The sequence below is a fragment of the Phodopus roborovskii genome, unplaced genomic scaffold, assembly GCF_943737965.1.
Source record: "Phodopus roborovskii unplaced genomic scaffold, PHOROB, whole genome shotgun sequence".
NCBI lineage: Eukaryota > Metazoa > Chordata > Mammalia > Rodentia > Cricetidae > Phodopus > Phodopus roborovskii.
Window position 1 is genome coordinate 34474020 of NW_026126517.1, and position 18267 is coordinate 34492286.

Consider the following 18267-nt stretch of genomic DNA (forward strand, 5'->3'; position numbering starts at 1 on the left):
AGACCTTGGAATGGGAAGGTCACAGAGTGTTCCTATAGGATTCCTGTGAGTGGATGAAATCCCAGGAGGACTTGATCCAGTCCTTGTAGGTGAAGAAGCCAGTGGTGGGGAAAGATGGTACCAGCTGAACTAGCTGATGAGTGGTGGGCTGAAGCCAGAAAAGTACCAGAGCAGAGATGAAGGCTTCTGGCTCCCTCATCACAAAGTAGTAGCTTGCAAATGTCCACCTGAGCCTATACTTTCCAGATTCAGTACTTGGAGGAAGTTCACCATGCAGTGGCAGAGTTGGGCAAAGTGGACTCTTCAGCCAGACAACTCTGAGTGCAAATTCCAGGCTTCCTGAGACTGCCAGCAAGACCAGAGACGCATATCATCTGTTTTCAGCTTCAGTTTCCCTTTTAACCTGGCTCTTGAGAGGATCAAACAGTCTTGTTGGTTGAGGATTCCCATAGCTCAGGGAAGCCTAGAACTGAAAACTAGAGGGTCGAGGCTGATGTTTATGTGAAGTATGAACCAAATCATCTAGGGACCCTGGACCAGGGGTATGGGGTGGGATGGATCCCCATTCTGCTTCTCAACTCAGACAGGACTTCATAGTCCTGCAGGGAGTTGTTGCATAGTGTCTGTGGACCACATACCCAGCCCTGCCAACTGTCCCTGGGACTCCTACCACCTGGGGCCACTGTTCTGTGACCACCCAGTGAGCCCCACTAAAGGGCTCAGGTAAGCACCAGCCTCCTGAAATCCAGGGCACAGCCCCTCTCTTCCTGTCAGGTGCTCAGCAGAGTCCCAGAGTGGGACAAGAGGCAGTCAAAGGGGCTTCAGGTCAGGCTGGCAGAGAATGGGCGGCAGTGGACCAAGCTGGACTAGCCACCTGTGAGTGGTGCCAGAGGCCCTGTTGGAGTAAGCCCAAATTCTGCAGAAGTGTGAGCACAAACGGGTAAAGCCAGGCCTGCTGTGAGCCAATGCTCACAGAAAATGAGTCTCCCATCTTCTCCCTAGGTCTTCTTTGCCTACCTGCAGCACCAACGAAGCCTTTTGTTTGTTTGTTTTTTGAGACAGGGTTTCTCTGTGTAGCCTTGGCTGTCCTGTCCTGGAACTCACTCTGTAGACCAGGCTGGCCTTGAACTCACATAGAGCCACTTGCTGCTGTCTCCCAAGTGCTGGGATTAAAGGTATGTGCCACCAACGCCCAGCCCAAGGAAGTCTTCTAAACTGACCAGAATGAAAGTTCTGGAGTGCTTGGAGCTTCTGCCCACGCCAGGATTCATGTGCTAAGAATCAGGGCATCTGGAAAAGAGAGGGGAATGGAATAGCTAGCAGGGAGACCCTGTTGAGCAGCCCTCTCTCATGGCTGTCCCTGGAGCCCTGCTTCTATTTGGAAGGCAAGTGCTGGGTGAGGCTAGGAGTACTCACTGGCTGGAGACAGAAGGGCCAGGAGACAGAAGAGCTTCCTTACATAACCAGACAAAATGACTATCACTGTCACCAGAGAAAGGGAGGTGACTTTGTAGGCTGAGGCTTCCTGGTAAGGTTATACCATCCCTGCTCTATGCAAGGGTATGGATAGAGCCACTTTGATTGCCATGATGTTAGAGTATTTAATGACTCTGTGTCTCAGCCTATTGACCCTCATGGGTCCACTGCTCTCCACCTGGGCTGGGTGACCCTCAGAACCCAGGTGACAACCATTTCCTTAGCCTCTCTGCTCTCTAGTATTGCACAAGAGTCCCCATTCCTCTTATTGCTGCCCTGAGCTCTGGAGTAATTTTCAGCTACAAGGGAGAAATGGTGTGTGTATAGGACCAGGTGTGGGTGGACAGTGTGTGTCTGAAGCTCTGCAGTAAGAGATAACAGCTGAGCAGCCTACCTTTCACCCCCACCCTGAGCTATGAGCCACACTCCCTTGTGTATAAGCCATCAGCTAGGCCCCTGGCTAGGAATCTGCTTTATCAGAGGCTGCAGACTAGGATGAGCCAGCACTCCTCAGCTTCTCTGCAAGGCTGCTGCCTTCAGCATTCTTTCCAGAAGGTGGAATGCTTTCTGGCCTACCAGAGCAGGAGGCACCTGCTGCAGGGACAACAGGAGCAAAAAGAGATGGAGGCCAGAAAATAAGTGAGGGTAGAGACTAAGAGGGAATGGGAGTGGTAAAGGACAGACAGCTCCCACTGCAGACACTGGAGGGAAAGGCACAGCATTTGGACCAGGCATGTTGACAGGCTCTTGGCCCAGAATCTAGCCTAGAGACCCCCAGGGTAAGGACGATACAAGAGCCCCTCCAAACTGGATGTATGGCAAAGCTCTGCTCCCGGCTCTGTTACAAGTTCAACTATGCCCTGTACTTTATTCCCTGGTCTTCCTTCTTGAAGCAGGACCCAAGGAAGGCGTATAATAAGCAGGCTTTTAGCCAGAAAGAGGGACCCCCTTCTTTACCTCTCATTTAGGTTTAGGAGGTGAAAACTTGTTGGAGTAAGTGTGGCCTTGTTAGAGGAAGTGTGTCACTGGGATGGACTTTGAGGTTTCAAAAACTCACATTAGGCCTACGCTATGCTATCATTCTCACTCCATGCCCCACTCTCCTACAGCACCATGCCTGCCTGCTGCCTTGCTCTCTGCCACCATGATAATGGACTAAGCCTCTAAAACTGTCATAAGAGTTGCCTTGGCCATGGTATCTCTTTCAGCAATAGAACAATGACTAAGAAAGTATTCCCAAGAAAGAGTGGCTCAAGGGTTCAGGGAAGAGGGGACTTTATGGGTAAACCCTTCAGGGCTAGCCTGGGCCCCACAACTCCAGCAGAGGCTGAGTCTCTACTCTGATGTTTTGGGTTCTTCTTAGTAAACAAGGGCCTCAGAAAGAGCCCCAGAAGGGCCCTTTTGGAGCAGTTGCAGCAGCTGCAGGGAGAGCTGACCATATTAGAGGTCCATGCACAGGCCCTCAAGAAGTCATGTGGTTGCAGGCAGCTCTGGAGATCTGTAACCAGGACACCTGGTAGATGGTTGCTTGGGCACACTCCTAAATTGTGCAAGTTATGCTGGTAGGGGCTCCCTGTTCTTACAGAGTGAGATGACTCCATTGGCAAGAGCTCGATCACTGGTTGGTAAGAAGGGTCAGAACCGAGTCACATGGCCAGAGTCCAACTCCTTTCTTGTGTATCTGTGTTCCTGTTGGTCACATTCGGGATCTTTTATGGGGCACTAGGGGAAAATTTTAGTTTTAAGAAGTCTTATCGCAGGCCGGGCAGTGGTGGCACATGCCTTTAGTCCCAGCACTCAGGAGGCAGAGGCAGGTGGATCTCTGTGAGTTCAAGACCAGCCTGATCTACAAGAGCTAGTTCCAGGACAGTCTTCTAAACCATACAGAAACCCTGTCTTGAAAAACAAAAAACAAACAAAACAAGTCTTATCTCAGTTAGGCATGATAGCATACTCCTGTAATCCTAGCACTTAGAAGGTGGAGGCAGAAGGGTCTGGAGTTCAAGGTTATACTCAACTATACAATAAATTTGAGACCTTGTCTCCAAGAAGTGAGGAGGTGGGAAGTTCCAGGAGGCACCAGTGTCCCTCAGGAGGGAGCTGGAGGAGCAGGAATTAGTTCCCAGGTTGCCTCACAAGGAGGGAGCTGACTACTGGAGGACAGTATTTATGGCTCTACTTCAGAGACTCCAGAGACAGAGTTTCCATTCTCTTCCCAACTACAAAGCCAACTAGGCCCTTCCTCCTAGCTTTATCCTATGTCTCCTTGCTTCTCTACCTCCCCATTCAGCATACATTTGGTGAGCATCTACTAAACACCTGGGCCTCTACCATGTGTAGAACCCTTGTTAGAGCAGCCTGTTCCTTGTCCCCCCCAAAGTGCATGACTTGAAGGTATATATGTCAAGAAATAAGCATTTACAATTTAGTGTGCCAGTGAGGAGAGAGCTCAACATGGAGAAGGGCAATAGATAGCAATGGCCTCTCCAAAGAGGGGATTCTGAAGCTGATTCCTCCTTGCGAGTTGACCGGGCATTTTCCAGAGGAAAGCTGGAATGCACAAAAGGAGGAGCAGGCAGCATGTACAAAGGCCCAGAGAAGAGATGGGGTGGGAGCTTATAAATCATGCCCGGCCCAGGCTGGGTTCTGAAACAGTTCCTGAAGATGCACGCATGACCAAACCTGTTTGCTCAAGATAGGGAACTAAGGACAACGTGAGGATACCACCTGTACTGGCTGATTTTGTGTGTCAACTTGACACAAGCTAGAGTCATCAGAGAGGAAGGAGACTCAGTGAGGAAATGGCTCCATGAGATCCACCTGTAAGGCATTTGCTCAATTAGTGATAATGAGGGAGGAGTCAGTACATTGTAGGTGGTATCATCCCTGGACTGCTGGTTCTGGGTTCAGAAAGCAGGCTGAGCAAGCCAGTGAATAGCATCTTCCATGGCCTCTGAATCAGCTCCTGCCCCTAGGATCCTGCCCTGCTTAAGTTCCTGTCCTGGTTTCCTTTGGTGACGGAAATGTAAGCCAAATAAACTCTTTCCTCCCCAACTTGCTTTTTGGTCATGGTGTTTCATCAAAATAATAGAAGCCTTAACTAAGACACCACCCAAGTCCAATTTAGGGAAAGCAGCGAGTTTACTGGGGTTCCTTTCAGGTCTATGAGTGAGGGGAGATTCTCAAGAGCAGAAACGACTCAAAGGCAACTGTGTCACTGAAACCCACCCCAGCTCTGGTGATAGCTCTTGAAGCTGGACACTTGGATCTCATTGTTCAAAGGTAGCTCAACCAACAGTTTGGGGAATGTCTCTTCCAAGCAGTGTTGCCAGTCTGATGGTGTCCTTCAACAGTTCTTACTGCATATATAAGCTTGGGGAAACAAGCACATTTGGGCCCTGTAACATTTGTCTTAGGGACTTCCTGAAGCTTTTTGAATTGTTTACTTCCTAAGTAATGAAGGTCTCTCCAAGGTATGTGTGATATTTGTGTGTGTGTGTGTGTGAGAGAGAGAGAGAGAGAGAGAGGATATATATATATATATATATATATATTTTTTTTTTTCAAAACAGGGTTTCTCTTTGTAGCTTTGGCTATCCTAGAACTCACTCTATAGACTGGCTCAAATTCACCTTCCAAGTGCTGGGATTAAAGGCATGTGCCAGCACTACCCAGCAAGCTGGGATGTTTTATCTCCTGGAAAATTGCTACATAACAGCTGGTGAGATGGCTCAGGAGGGAACAGCTCTTGGACAAGCCTGGCAACCTGAGTTCATCCCTGGACCCCATGTTGAGGTGGGAAAGGAGAACTGATTTCATAAAGTTGTCCTCTGGCCTCCACAGGTGCACATGCACACACAACTGAAAATAGTATTTGGTAGGGCAGTGGTGGCACACACCTTTAGTCCCAGCACTCGGGAGGCAGAGGCAGGCAGATCTCTGTGAGTTCAAGACCAGCCTGGTCTACAAGAGCTAGTTCCAGGACAGCCTCTAAAAACACAGAGAAACCCTGTCTGGGGGTGGGGATCTGTCCCAGATGACAAGCAGAATTGGTGAGGGGGGTTACTGTGGGATGTGGGACAGGAACCAGTTCAAGGGCTCAGGTGCCTTAGGCCCAGACATTCCTCCCCACCCCCAACTCCAGTCCCAATCCAGTTGCTGGCAGTCTTTTCCCTTTGGTCTCTTACAGCAAATGCAGACATGCACAGGCTTACACTGGGGTGTGCACAGGCTTACACTGGCATGCGTATGCACACTCCCACAGACACATCACATATGAACTTCCTTCCAGCAGTGTGCACACAGAGCAGGACACAGATACCAACAAGGGCTATCACAAGGGAAACCTGGTGATACCGTGCTATAAGGTAGGAATGGGGTTCACACAGAGCCACAGGCCTCTACTTAGGCCGATCTGCTGATGTGGCTGGAAGTGATGGGACAGGCAGCTGGCTCAGGACAACCTGTGAACTGTCCCAGTTCTGAGCCTGTCAAAAGGGTGTGACATAGAATGTGGACAGCAGTTCATAGAGCCCTATGGCACATGAATCACAGACCATGGACCAAGCTTACCACAGTATTCTTCTAAGCAGGCAAAGGCTTGGCCAGATGGGATAGCAGTTGGCCAGGGGCTGGCTGCCATCCATGCCATGCCATCTAATTGGCAAAGGCCCAGCACTGAGGACCCCAAATTTTCCAACAAGTTTTGCCTTCCAATTTCACTCTTGTCTGTCCTTAAATCCAGGAATTCATGGTCCTTACTGTGTCTAAAGCAGAGATGAAGAGTATGAATGCTGGTCTGAAATCCTGGCTCCATATTACCTCTGTGACCTTGAGCAAGTCACTTGTATTTCTCTGGGCCTCAGCTGTAAAAATGGACAGTTCTCTTGCTCATCATCAATGGTCACACGTGTCACTAATTATTACATGCTTCCTGGGGCTGCCAGAGTGACCATGCAAGAAGAGAAAGTTCCCTTTGAAATCAGGATCATCTGGGGTCCAGAGAGCTGCCACGTGGGGTTCTGATCCTTTTTCCCCATTTTAGTTTGCTACCTAGCCACAGCTGAGCACCTCAGTCTCAGGCTAAAACAGTTCTGCAGGCTGGAATTTCAGTGGGAACCCTGCTGCAGGGTCAATGGTATGGGTTCCTAGCTGTGGGCTCTGCTGGATCCTGAAGTCTTTGCCATTCCTGTCACCTGGGTCCCTGCCCTTATATCCATGCTCCCATGCCATCCCTGTGTCTGGCTTTATCTTTCCCCTTCTGTAAAGATCACAGTCATGTGGGGTTAGGACCTAGTTCAGGGGCCTCCTTTTAACCTGGTTATCATCTCCAAATATGGTCATGTTTTTGAGGTGCAAGAGACTACAAGAACTCTTTTTAGGGGACACAGCTCAGCCCACAACACCCCCATCTTGCTTTCTGCTACTTTCTTGTTGGTGAGTGGGTGTGACTTAGGATCTCAGGAACCAGCTATTCTTTCACTCATCTCCTTACATGACCCCAGGAAGATCACAGCTGCAAGAGGCCCCAGTGTTCAGAGGGTGGTGGAGGGCAGGCAGCGCTAGGCTGCAGAGTGATGCTGTTTGCAGTGGGGCTCTGCCCTACAGCAAGGGGAATATGCGGACTTGAGATGGGGGTGCAATTTGCCCCCTCACAGGCTTTCCCTGGCCAGCAATAGAAGCAGGACACAGGATCTGGGGAAAGAAAGCAATCAGATGGCTGCTGTATTTAAAGGACCTAGGAACATCAGGTGGATGACCCACATGAAATCAGGACCCTTAGTGAACACTTCTGGAGGAGCCCAGAGCTCTTGAAAAACCGTGGGAGGTACAGGCACTGCTGGTCACTAGCACCCTTTTCCTTATGGGGCCTCAGCCCTTCTTTCTGTACAATGGGCCCCAAACTCTCTTTCCAGGCACCTATAGTTACTGGTATTCAGACTCAAGAGTATGGAGCTTCAGGGAGTATTCTATTCCAAAAGTAGACTCCAAACATGGGCAGAAGTATGGTAACTATGTGTGTGAGGATTTGGCCACTGCTGGGGTCAGCTGCTAAGATCCAGAACTGGTCCCCTGGTCAGTGTAGCCTGAACTCACAACCAAGGACAGTCAGGGACATGAAAACCTGAACAATTCAGCCAACTAGAAGAGAAGACAGTGTCTCCTGAGACAGCCCAGGTACTCCAGTGTCCTTAGCACCTGCCTTGTCTCAGAGGTAGACCTGTGCAGAAGCCTCAGATCAGTTCCTGGAGCCCAGCAGAAGGTGGACCCCAGTTAGGCATCTCTTTGGGGATCACTCAGGTGACCTCCCTGACTCCATAGAGTAGGGCCTATGTCTCAGTAGAGTGAGCCACTGGCTGTGGTTGGACCTAGTGATGGTCAGAATGGCGTGGAGAAAAGGGGACAGGTCATACCTCAGTAGCTGCTCCTTGTCCCAGGACCCAGAGGCTGAAGGAGCTGAGGCCTGTAGAGGTGCTAGAGTCTGCATGGACAGAGCTCAGGGAGGCAGGCTCCAACAGAGGTCAAGGACAGAGTTCAGGGAGCCAGGCTGCTGTGGGCTGCCACAATCACTTTCACAGATGTGAGTTGGCTGAAGGTAGTATGAATACACTCTCCCAAACACCAGGCTGGGGTAGGGCCTGAGATTGGACCTCCCTAGTACAGGACATAGCTGTGGTCTCCCTCTGTACTGTGAATGGAGTCCTCAAGGCCACACTGAGCCCTTGTTTTCGGAAGCTAGAGAAGCTGAACCTAACAACAACAGATGTATAAGTAGGGTCCAGGCTAGAGGCAGGACAGGTTGGCAAGGTGTGCAAAGTGAATAGGGATAGTGAAATCTCCTCATGGGACCATACATCCTTTCTAGACCCAGAGCCAGGCTGCTCTGCCTTCTCACCTCCTTGGGAGCCCTGGTCAGCCCAGCCTACTTGTAGGGGGTGGGTGGACTTGGCATAGGGAAGAGCAAGGACTCCTTGGGGGAGCAAGCTCTATGCTATGGTAGGTAGCTATAGTCAGAGGTCTTTGGCAAAACCTTGTCCTTGTCTGACATGGGACCTAAAATGCCTGCGCTGATATAACTGTTAAGGTTCCTGACTATTGGTGGATGAGGCCATTTGCATGCCCCTTTCCTGGTGGATCCTGTGGCTATGAGAGTTGGGAACAGACTGAGCAGTGTGTGTGGGGTGCCAAGATCCTCATAGGGCTTCAGGTGCTTGTCGCCATAAGAGTGCCACCAACGACCCTGTGTCCTACTAGAAAAGCCCTTGAGTACTAGTTTTAGATAACTCAGTAAGTGACTATTTATTGATGCCTCAGGCAGCTATATAATCCTCCTTTCAGGCAGGAAGACTGCTAGAAGAGTTGGTAACTTGCCCCAAGCCACACAACCCAAAAGCAGCTAAACCCTTGGTCTCATAGCCTGTCTCAGAAAGGTGTTTGCTCTCAGCCAGCTGGTAAAAGCATTCTCAATAGCCACAGGCAGTAATCAGTTTGGGATCTGCATCTCCCTCAGCTTCTCTGGCTGTGTTGGCTAGTTTTATGTCAACGTGACACAATGTATAGTTATCAGAAAGGAGGGAACCACAGGGAGGAATGTGGTGATACATTATTTATGATTCTTTAAAAGTTTTCCTGAAGATCAGAAAAGAAATCAGTCAGCCACTAGCTCTTACCTCCACCTCAGCTCATACCAAAGGGTGATCCTCAATGTGGCTAGAGACTAATCAATGCCTTCCTATCCTCAATGTGGCTGGAAAATGAATGACAGCTCTGAAATCCTGTCCTGTCTTAAATACCTCTCATGAGTGTTGGGATTAGGGGCGTGTGATCCCAAGTGCTGAGATCATTTTCGTGGGAGCCATTTCTCTTTAGGACTGGATCAATGAGGTATAGCTCAGTGTGGCCTTGAACTAACAGAGATCTATCTACCTCTTAATCCTGAGTCCTAGGATTAAAGGCGTGTTCCTGGCTTGGGCCTGTGGCTGACTCTGCTTTTTGCATCCTCAGGCAAACTTTAATAAATCATAAATAATATATCACCATAGAGGAAATGTCTTCATAAGATTGGGGTGTAGGCTCCAGGACTTGGTGGCGTATGACTTTAGTCCCAGCACTCGGGAGGCAGAGGCAGGCAGATCTCTGTGAGTTCAAGGCCAACTACAAAGCTAGTTCCAGGACAGGCTCTGAAGCAATACAAGGAAGACCTGTCTTGAAAAACAAAACAAAAATAAACAAACAAACAAAAAAAGACTGGGCTGCAGGCAAGCATGTAGAACATTTTCTTAAATAGTGATTGATGGGTGGTGCCACCCCTGGGCTGTTGGTCCTGCATTATGTAAGAAAGCAGGTCATGAGCAAGCCCTGAGGAACAAGTCAGTGGCAAGCATCCTCCATGTCCTCTGTATCAGCTTCTGGCTCCATGGCGCCTGCTGCATCACTGCTGAGTTTTCTGAGACCCCAGCCCAGCTTTTACAATTGCTCCAGGAGCTCCTCTACACAGAGGTGCTGTGGATCCTTCCTGAATTGCTGGATGTGCACTGTCAATTGCACTATTTCACTACATGGAGACAGCTGGATTTTGATGAGAGCAGATTGCCTCTCAGGAAGTGGATTTGATGGAAAGATTTCAGTTTGGCCAAGGAGGTTTCACACATGGAGAAGGCATCAAGTTGTTCCTTTGGGGGGGTGATCTTTACCAGGAAAGGGGGACCATCCATAGGCAAAACATCCCTAGTTTTGGGTCCTTCTAGAGGCCAATGTGGAGCCAGCTGTGTCTGGACTTCTCCACATACCTGAGAGGCCCAGAATAAACTCCTCTCCTCTTTGCTATTCTGGTTTATGTTGCATCCAACTAACTCTCTCCCTCATAGGCAAATCCCTGAGTTTCTCACAACCTCAACTCCTGTTTGTCTCAGTGGCTCCAATGTGGGGAAGGCCACTAGCTTGTTAAAACTGCCCACCCCTCACCATCTTGGCCTCTGGTCTTTTGGGACCACATTTTGTAGCCTGGGCTGGTCTCAAATGATGCTTCTGTACCAGCTCCTCAAACGCTGACCCTACAGACATACCACTATGCCTGACTCCTTGTCCTTCATCTATCTTAGCCACTGTCTGGGTTTGTACTTCAACATCCCCAAGCTCAGCAACCACACTTTACCCTTTCTATTCTAACCATTCTTTAGCAGTTCCTTCTCTCCAGCTCTGATTCCAACCCTCTGTGCAGGATGATTAGGCATCCCATCCATGCTCTGTTTCCACTGGCTCTGGGGAAGTCCAACAGAGGAAAGGTGGCCAGCTAAGGACAGCAGCAAAGGCTTTCCCTTCAGGATGCTAGAGCCACTACATAGGTGGTCCCAGGATGGGCACAGCAGGGTATAGCAGAGACCTGTTGACAAACACCCCCGAATCCTCTGCCTCCCCCACTCAGATCCCTTTCCCTTCTTAAAAGTGCAACCACTTTGGAGTCCAATCCTAGCACTTTGGCTCCTCAGGCACATTTCTGCTCAGAATTTTCATGTGTACAATGAGCAGCCAGTGCCTTACAGACTGCACCCCATGAGCAATGGGCACAGTGCCAGGCACAGTGGTTACCAATGATCCAGGCCTGCTCACTGCGTGGCCTAGTTGTTCAACCTCTCTGTTTCTTCATCTGTAAAATGAGTAAACATGACCAGCCTTACCTCATAAATAGGTAGAGGACTATATTAGTTACCTGTCTATTGCTAAGAAGAGACATCATGGCCAAGGCAACTATGCTCATCATAGTAGGGAACGTGGCAGCAAGCAGGCAGGCATGATGCTGGAGCAGTAGCTGAGGGCTTACACCTGATCACAAGGAGTTAGAAAAAAAGAGAGCTAACTGGGATGGTGTGGACTTTTCAAAACCTCAAAGCCCCCCCCCCCCCAGACACACCTCTCCAACAAGGCCACATCCCTTAATCCTTCCCAAACATTTCTACCAACTGGTATTCAAAGTATTCAAAATCATGAGCTTATGGGGCCATTCTCATTCAAGTCACCACAGAAATTAAAGGAGTTAATACATGTAAAAGCCTGAGAAGAAACCTGAGCCCACACCAGGTTCAATGGTTGCCATCAGTGCTCATCTCTATGGCACACACCCAAAAGTGCATTTTCACAGCCCTGGTTTCCAAGACTATCAGACTATCTCCTCTTCTGAAACACACTTGTTTGTGGCTCCTACCTCCTTTTTCTTGAGACTCAGTCCCATGTAGCCCAAGAAGCCTCTGACTCCTTATGCCAGTGCTTTCCTTGACCTTCCGATAGTATTGTCTCCACCTCACAAGTGCTGGGGAGCCTGAGTTGCTACACCTAGATTTCCTGTTCCCCCTTTTTTTTGGCTTTTGTCTTAGTAATGAATAAGCATTCAACAGTCCATCTTTGCAAGTACCTTTCTCCAGTTTGTCCTTTCTTGTTTTTGGAAACAGGGTCTCATTATATAGTGGCTGGCCTGGAACTTGTTATGTAGACCAGGCTAGACTCAGTTTTACAGATATCTGCCTGCTTTCTGAGTACTGGGATTAAATGTATGTGCCACCACATCTGGCTTTAAGATTTCTTTTCTGTGTATGAGTATTTTGCTTGCATATATGCATGTATGCCTCCTGTATGCTTGGTGCCCTTGGAGGCCAGAAGAGGGCACTGGATCCCCTACAACTGGAGTTACAAATGGTGTGAGCTACCCTGCAGAGATTAGGAATCAAATCCAGGTCTCCTGAAAGAGCAGAAGGTATTTCTTCTAATACCTAAGCCATCTCTCTAGCTGTTTGTCTTCTTATTTTATGGTTTGAAGAACTCTGTGTGTGTGTGTGTGTGTGTGTGTGTGTGTGTGTGTGTGTGTGTATGCACGTGTGTGCATGCGTGCATAAATGACTGGGTGTTAAGTTTGAAATTTTCTGCCTTTTCTGAAGCATATTTTCCTCTTGTTTTCTCTGACATCCTGCAACAGAAGGAACTGCAGGGGCTTGGTGTGGTCCTTAGACTCTTCACCTGAGTGAAAAGAAGCATCCATTCTTTTATCTCCATCTGTTGTGGTTTGAATGAGAATGCTCCCCATTATATATTTGCATGCTTAGTCCCCAGTTAATGAACTTTTTGGATGGACTGGGAGGTGTGGTTTTGTGGAGTAGGTGTGTTACCGGTGGGGTGGCTTTAAGGTTTCAAAAGCTCACACCAGGCTAGTCTGTCTCTGTCTCTCTCTGCCTATGGATCAGGATGTGTCAAGCCCTCAGTTACTGCTCCAGCACCATGCCTGTCTGTTTCCTACCATATTAATGGGCCAACCCTCTGGAACTATAAGCAATACCAGAATTAAATGCTTTCTCTTATAGGTTATCTGGGTATGGTGTCTCTTCACAGCAATAGAACAGTAATAAAGACAGTCTCCAACATCCCTGGCCCATTGTTACTCTTTACCTCTCAGACCCCCAGCCAGAGGCTGGCTTATTCTTCATGTGTCATAGAAAGCTCTAGATGTGACAAACATGACTGGTGACCAGTGATTAAAATGCTGGTCATTTTTTCCCCTTCAAATAGGGTTTCATGTAACCCAGATAGGCCTGGAACTCTCTAGGTAGCTGTGATGATTAATCTTGATTGTCAACTATACCTGGAATTAACTAAAACCTAAGCATCTGGGCACATCTGTGAGGGATTCTTCTTGTTGGTCCCACTCTAAATCTGAGCTTCATCTCCTGGTGACAGCCCACATAAAAGAACACGGGAGAAGGAAGCCTTGCTTTTTGCCTGCTTGTCCTCACTCTCACTGGCAAGTTCATTTATTCTGAGCCATTCCTTCCCTAGTGCTAGAATCTATTTCCTCAGGATTTCAACATGGACAGCTCTGTAGGACATCCCTGAGGCTCCAGCACCAGTCCTGTGGACTGAACAACCTCTGGAACCTTGACCACTGTTGGACTACTCCAGCAGTTCTCAATCTTCCTAACACTGTGACCCTTCTATATACAGTTCCTCATGTTGTGCTGACCCCCAACCACGAAAGTGTTTTTGTTGCTTCTTCATGACTATAATTTTGCTAGTTATGAATTGTAATATAAATACTTGTTTTCTGATGGTCCTAGGCAACCCCTGTGAAAGGGTCTTTTGACCCTCAAAGGGGTCTTGACCCACAGGTTAAGGAAGCATTGGACTACTCAGATCACAGTTCATACGCCACTCTAATAACTTCCATATTCATTCCATCAGTTTTGTTCCCTTAGCCAACAATATCTTTGATCCATCCTTTTTGTTATTGAGCCTATTCTCACTCATGGCATCATCATTATAGCCCTAGCAAGCCTAGAACTCACTATGTCTCAGCTAGGTAGAGGTGGCACATGCCTTTATTCCCAGCACTTGGGAGGCAGAGGCAGGTGGATCTCTGAGAGTTCGAGGCCAGCCTGGTCTATAACAGAGTGAGTTCCAGGACAGCTACAGAGAAACTCTGTCTCAAAAAACAAAACAAAACAACAACCCCTAACACCCCCCCCAAAAAAAGCACAGTGTGTCTCATTAAATGCTGGGATTAGGGTATGCCACTTTTAAAGAAGAATGATACATCTTCTTAAAAAAAAAAATTAAAAACTGACTGGATGGTGGTGCCCCAAGCCTTTAATCTCAGCACTGAGGAGGCAGAGCCAGGTAGATCTCTGAGTCTGAAGCCAGCCTGATCTATAGAGTGAGTTCAAGGACAGCCTGGGCTACACGGAGAGACTGTTTTCAAAAATAAACAACTTTTATATGGGGTCTGTGTGCATATGTGCCACAGCACATGTGCGAAGGGCAGAGGACAACTTTGGGGGCAGCACTCTTCTGCTAAATCAAACTAGGTATCAGCTGTGGGGCAGAGCCTTTACCTGCCAGGTCCTCCAGGCGCTGGGGTACAGAGGTATAAATCGTTACACCAGGCCTTCTCCCCTTTTAGGACAGTTTGTGTGGAGGTCAGAGGACCAAGTTGCAGGAGTCAGTTTCCCCTTGTACCATGTGGGTCCCTGAGGTCTAACTCAGGTCATCAGGCTTAGTTAGAAGGAAGCACCTTACTGGCTGAGCCACCTTGCTGGTGGTTTTCATTTTACCAGGTAGAGGATCTGGCTAAGTATCTCATGATGGCTTAAAACCCAAGATCCCTGTGCATCCCTGTGTACAGTGTGACAGTACAAAAGTATACTGCTGTTACACTAGCTAATGAGACTCATGGCTCTGCTCCTAAGGTTCTAGTACCTCTGAGAGCAATGAAAGGGGCTGTTCATGGACAGATGAGCTGCTTGCAGTCCTGGATGGAGGTGGCATTACCAGCCCATGCAGTCCCTGCCTCTACACCCAGCCTGACATCTGGTTCTAGGTCACCCTTCCAAGTCCATGCCCTGGTTAGAACACATTCTCTAAAATTAAGATGATGATGACACACACAAATCCCTTAGCTGAGGCCCTCCTAGGTAGGGCCCAGACACATCTCTTTAGAACCAGACCCAGTGAGAGCTCACTCAGCAAGAGTCTGTTAAGCCATGGAGGTGGCTCCCCATCAATCAGATACTAAGACATCACTGCTGTCAGTTTTGGTGACTGGTAATGCCAGGAGACTCTGATGGCAGGCACATCAGAGAAATAGAGGTCCAGCCCTTCGGGGAAGCAGACAGTGAAGGGGAGAAGGTTCAGGAGGAGCTGGGGACCTGAGGCACAGTTCATGAAGTCCTTTTTCACTCTGAAGGATCTTGTCAAGTGCAAGTCAGTGAAAGAAACCCAGACCTACTCATGTGAAGAGGTAGAGTTTTATTGAAATATAAACATTCAAGAACATGTAAGACAGAAAATAACCACAACATATACAGACACTTGCTGTGAGAGGACGTCTGAGGTATTTATTCACGGCCTAAACTACCATGTGCTATCACATTTTTTTTTTTTTTTTTTTCCTGGTTAGAATACATACAAGACATGGAAAGAGGGATGCTGTCCCACCACATGACTTACAGGACTATGCCTGCAGGGGGAGCTCCACTTGAGCCAGAGCCCTAATGCTGGACACACAGGCACCCCAGGCCTTGCATTTTCTGGCTAGGAGCCTGCTGCTGGCTTAAGGGCAGTGAGGGGAATGGAGAGGGACAGGTGGACAAGCTGCCTGGGGAAAGAGAAAGAGGATCCCACGACCAGAAAGACCTGCGTTGTTCCTGTCTCCCCTGGATAGGAAGGGTCTATCCCTTCATGACTAAATCCTGAGACACACTGGCCAAATAGACTTCTCACAATACCAGACCCCAGATGTCCTCCACCCAACCCCGCATGTGCCTGGTGGGTAAGGCTTCTGAGACCGGAAGAGAGTCAGACCCCAGTCTAAGAGCTATGTGTGTGTGTGTCAATGTGTGTGAGTTACTATGTGTGTCCTGGCACAGGGAGAGAACCCAGAAGTCAGCAGTGTGGCGCTTGCCAGGCTGAGGTATATTTGTGCACATGCTTTCAGTTTCCCTTTCTTGTCCTAGTCAGGACTGCTGGGCCATGCTGTGGTCTCTACCACAACCCACGCAGTCCCAGTGGGTGATGCTTTAGGTAACAGAGTAGAGCACACTGGGATAAGAGCAGAGCCCTGTGTAAAGACCACCCTTTCTCTACCACAGTGGTCTGTTCCAGCTACATGCTAGGAGGAGACAGAGCTCTCTTAGCATCCTCTTGTCCCTGGGTCTCAGCCTCAGGCAGGGCCCACAGACATTTGCCTATGTCCCAAGGTGAGGGCTCCAAGGGCACAAAGATACCCTGCCCTACTCTGTCAGCTGGGGTAGGGGCAGAAAGAACCAGTGTGGTTTCAGGATCCACCAGCAAGCATGGGCCCCTCCATCCCATCCTCCTGCTGTGGTGATCCCTGAGTCACCCTTGCCTGCTCCACCTCCTGGCCAGAGCATGGGCAGGTTGGAGGGAGGCTGGCTGCAAACAGCACCTGGCTGGGGTGATCTGCTTTCATTTCTTTGGTGCTACAACAGCAACAATAAAAATTTAAAAAATTAAAGTCAGCAAAACACATAAAAAAGATTACAGAGATGCAAATACTTCCTGAAGAATCAAATAGCAACAATTACAAATCTGAGGTATTTCAGTGAGCCTGACATCAGCATGTCTGGGGCTGCTGGTGGGGCTGAAATAGCCCCAAGAGACGACAGTAGGGGTCAGGGATAAGTGGTATCTTGGGAGAGCTGAACAACATGGGCAGGCAAGGAGCTGAGGTTTGGAGATCAGAACGGAGTCTTGTTGGGTAAAGTACCAGGGCCCAGAGACCATGAGCTCTTCCTCTTTTTCATGTGTAGAGGCCTTGAACCTGAAGCCTACCCTCACACATTTATTTCTTAGAATAACAAAGGGGTAAACCAGGGCCCTGAGGAGTGAAGTTAAGACTTGGATTGAGCGGCTCATGCTCAAAGAATCAAGCAGTAAGCAAGGAGGACTGGGAAGGCCCATCCCCATCCCATGCTCAGTAGACAAGAGCAAGGAAGACAAGCTCCCAACTCCTAGAGCCCCAAATGGGATTTAAACACTGGGGGACTGGGCAGACTAAGAGACTGGTGATCCTGGGGTGAAGGCAGAAGGCAGCAGAAAGGAAATAAATTAAGGGGAAGGGAAATGGAAAGCCTCCAGCCCCATGTCGCCTTAGAGATTGTCAATACACTGCTCTGGGATGGGAGGTGGTTGGGAACCCTCAGGAAGCTGGATGCCCAGATGCCCCATCCAGTTCTCCAGGAAAATCCCTGATTGGACAACGCTGCTCTGTCCTGCCCCCCAGCCCCAAGTCTCTCCTTGTCCCCAGAGTACAGCAGAACCTGAATGGAGCCTGGACAGATGGACACTTCCAAATTCAACATCTGGCCAGATGGTGTCTGATGTGGGCTCCATGAGATGAGGTAAATTTTGTGCATCGATCTCCCTTACTCTCTGCAGGAGAGTAGGAAGTGGGTGCTGGGTGCTGCTCATCAGAGGGACCAGCTGGTAGAGGGCTCTGCACTGGGGGTGCCCCGGGATGAGGTAGGACTTGGTGAGCAGTGAGAGCTGCCGCTGCCGCTGCCGGCACTGCCAATGCTCTGGGGAGCAGAGCCTGCAATGAGGTGGACCACTGGTTTCTGGGCAAACAGCACACCTGGGGTGGGAGGAGAAGCAGTATGGGCTCAGGAGGAGAGACTGCAGCTCAGTTCAATTAAACAAGGCATGACAGCTGGCCTAACCCTGTGTGCTCCATTCTCCTACCATGCCAGATGTCAGTGGAAGCTCAGACAATTGTCCTGCTCATCAAGGACAGGCTGCTTAAGGATAGGTATGTAATCACATCTTTGTTAGAATGACATAAATGTAGCCAGGCATTGGTGGTGCACGCTTTTAGTCCCACCACTTGGGAATCAGAGGCAGGCGGACCTCTTTGAGTTTGAGGCCAGCCTGGTCTACATAGCTAGTTCCAGGACATGCTCCAAAGCAATACAGAGAAGCCCTGGCTCGAAAAACAAAAAACAAAAAACAAAAAACAAAAAACAAAAAAAAAAAAAAACAAAACCAAACAAACAGAATGACATAAATGTTCTGAGACTGCTGTAGCTCTGCTAGGGACATTGTAAGGGTTGTGGACAGAGGAACAGAAGTGCAGTCCAGAAAAGTTTTGGTGGAAAGCGTGTGTCAAAATTGCTTGAAAGGGAAAAAGCAGCAAACCAAAGAAATGGTGGCCAGGGAACCCGGAACCCAAGACACAGCACAAAGACAGAGTACCCCATTGGGGCTGGCAGAGGTGTAAATGCTTTAGATAGCAGG

At 48.9% G+C, this 18267-nt stretch overlaps 1 protein-coding gene across 2 annotated transcripts in view; it reads right to left on the bottom strand.

The window, feature by feature from the left end:
* Window positions 1-15241: 15241 nt before the first annotated feature.
* Window positions 15242-18267, bottom strand: part of Arid3b (AT-rich interaction domain 3B) — a 45419-nt gene continuing 42393 nt past the window's right edge. For both annotated transcript variants that reach the window (XM_051197580.1, XM_051197579.1), the window contains exon 9: window positions 15242-17608. In XM_051197580.1, the coding sequence (XP_051053537.1) occupies window positions 17445-17608 (164 nt within the window). In that variant the 3' untranslated portion in view covers window positions 15242-17444. The remainder of the gene's footprint in view (window positions 17609-18267) is intronic.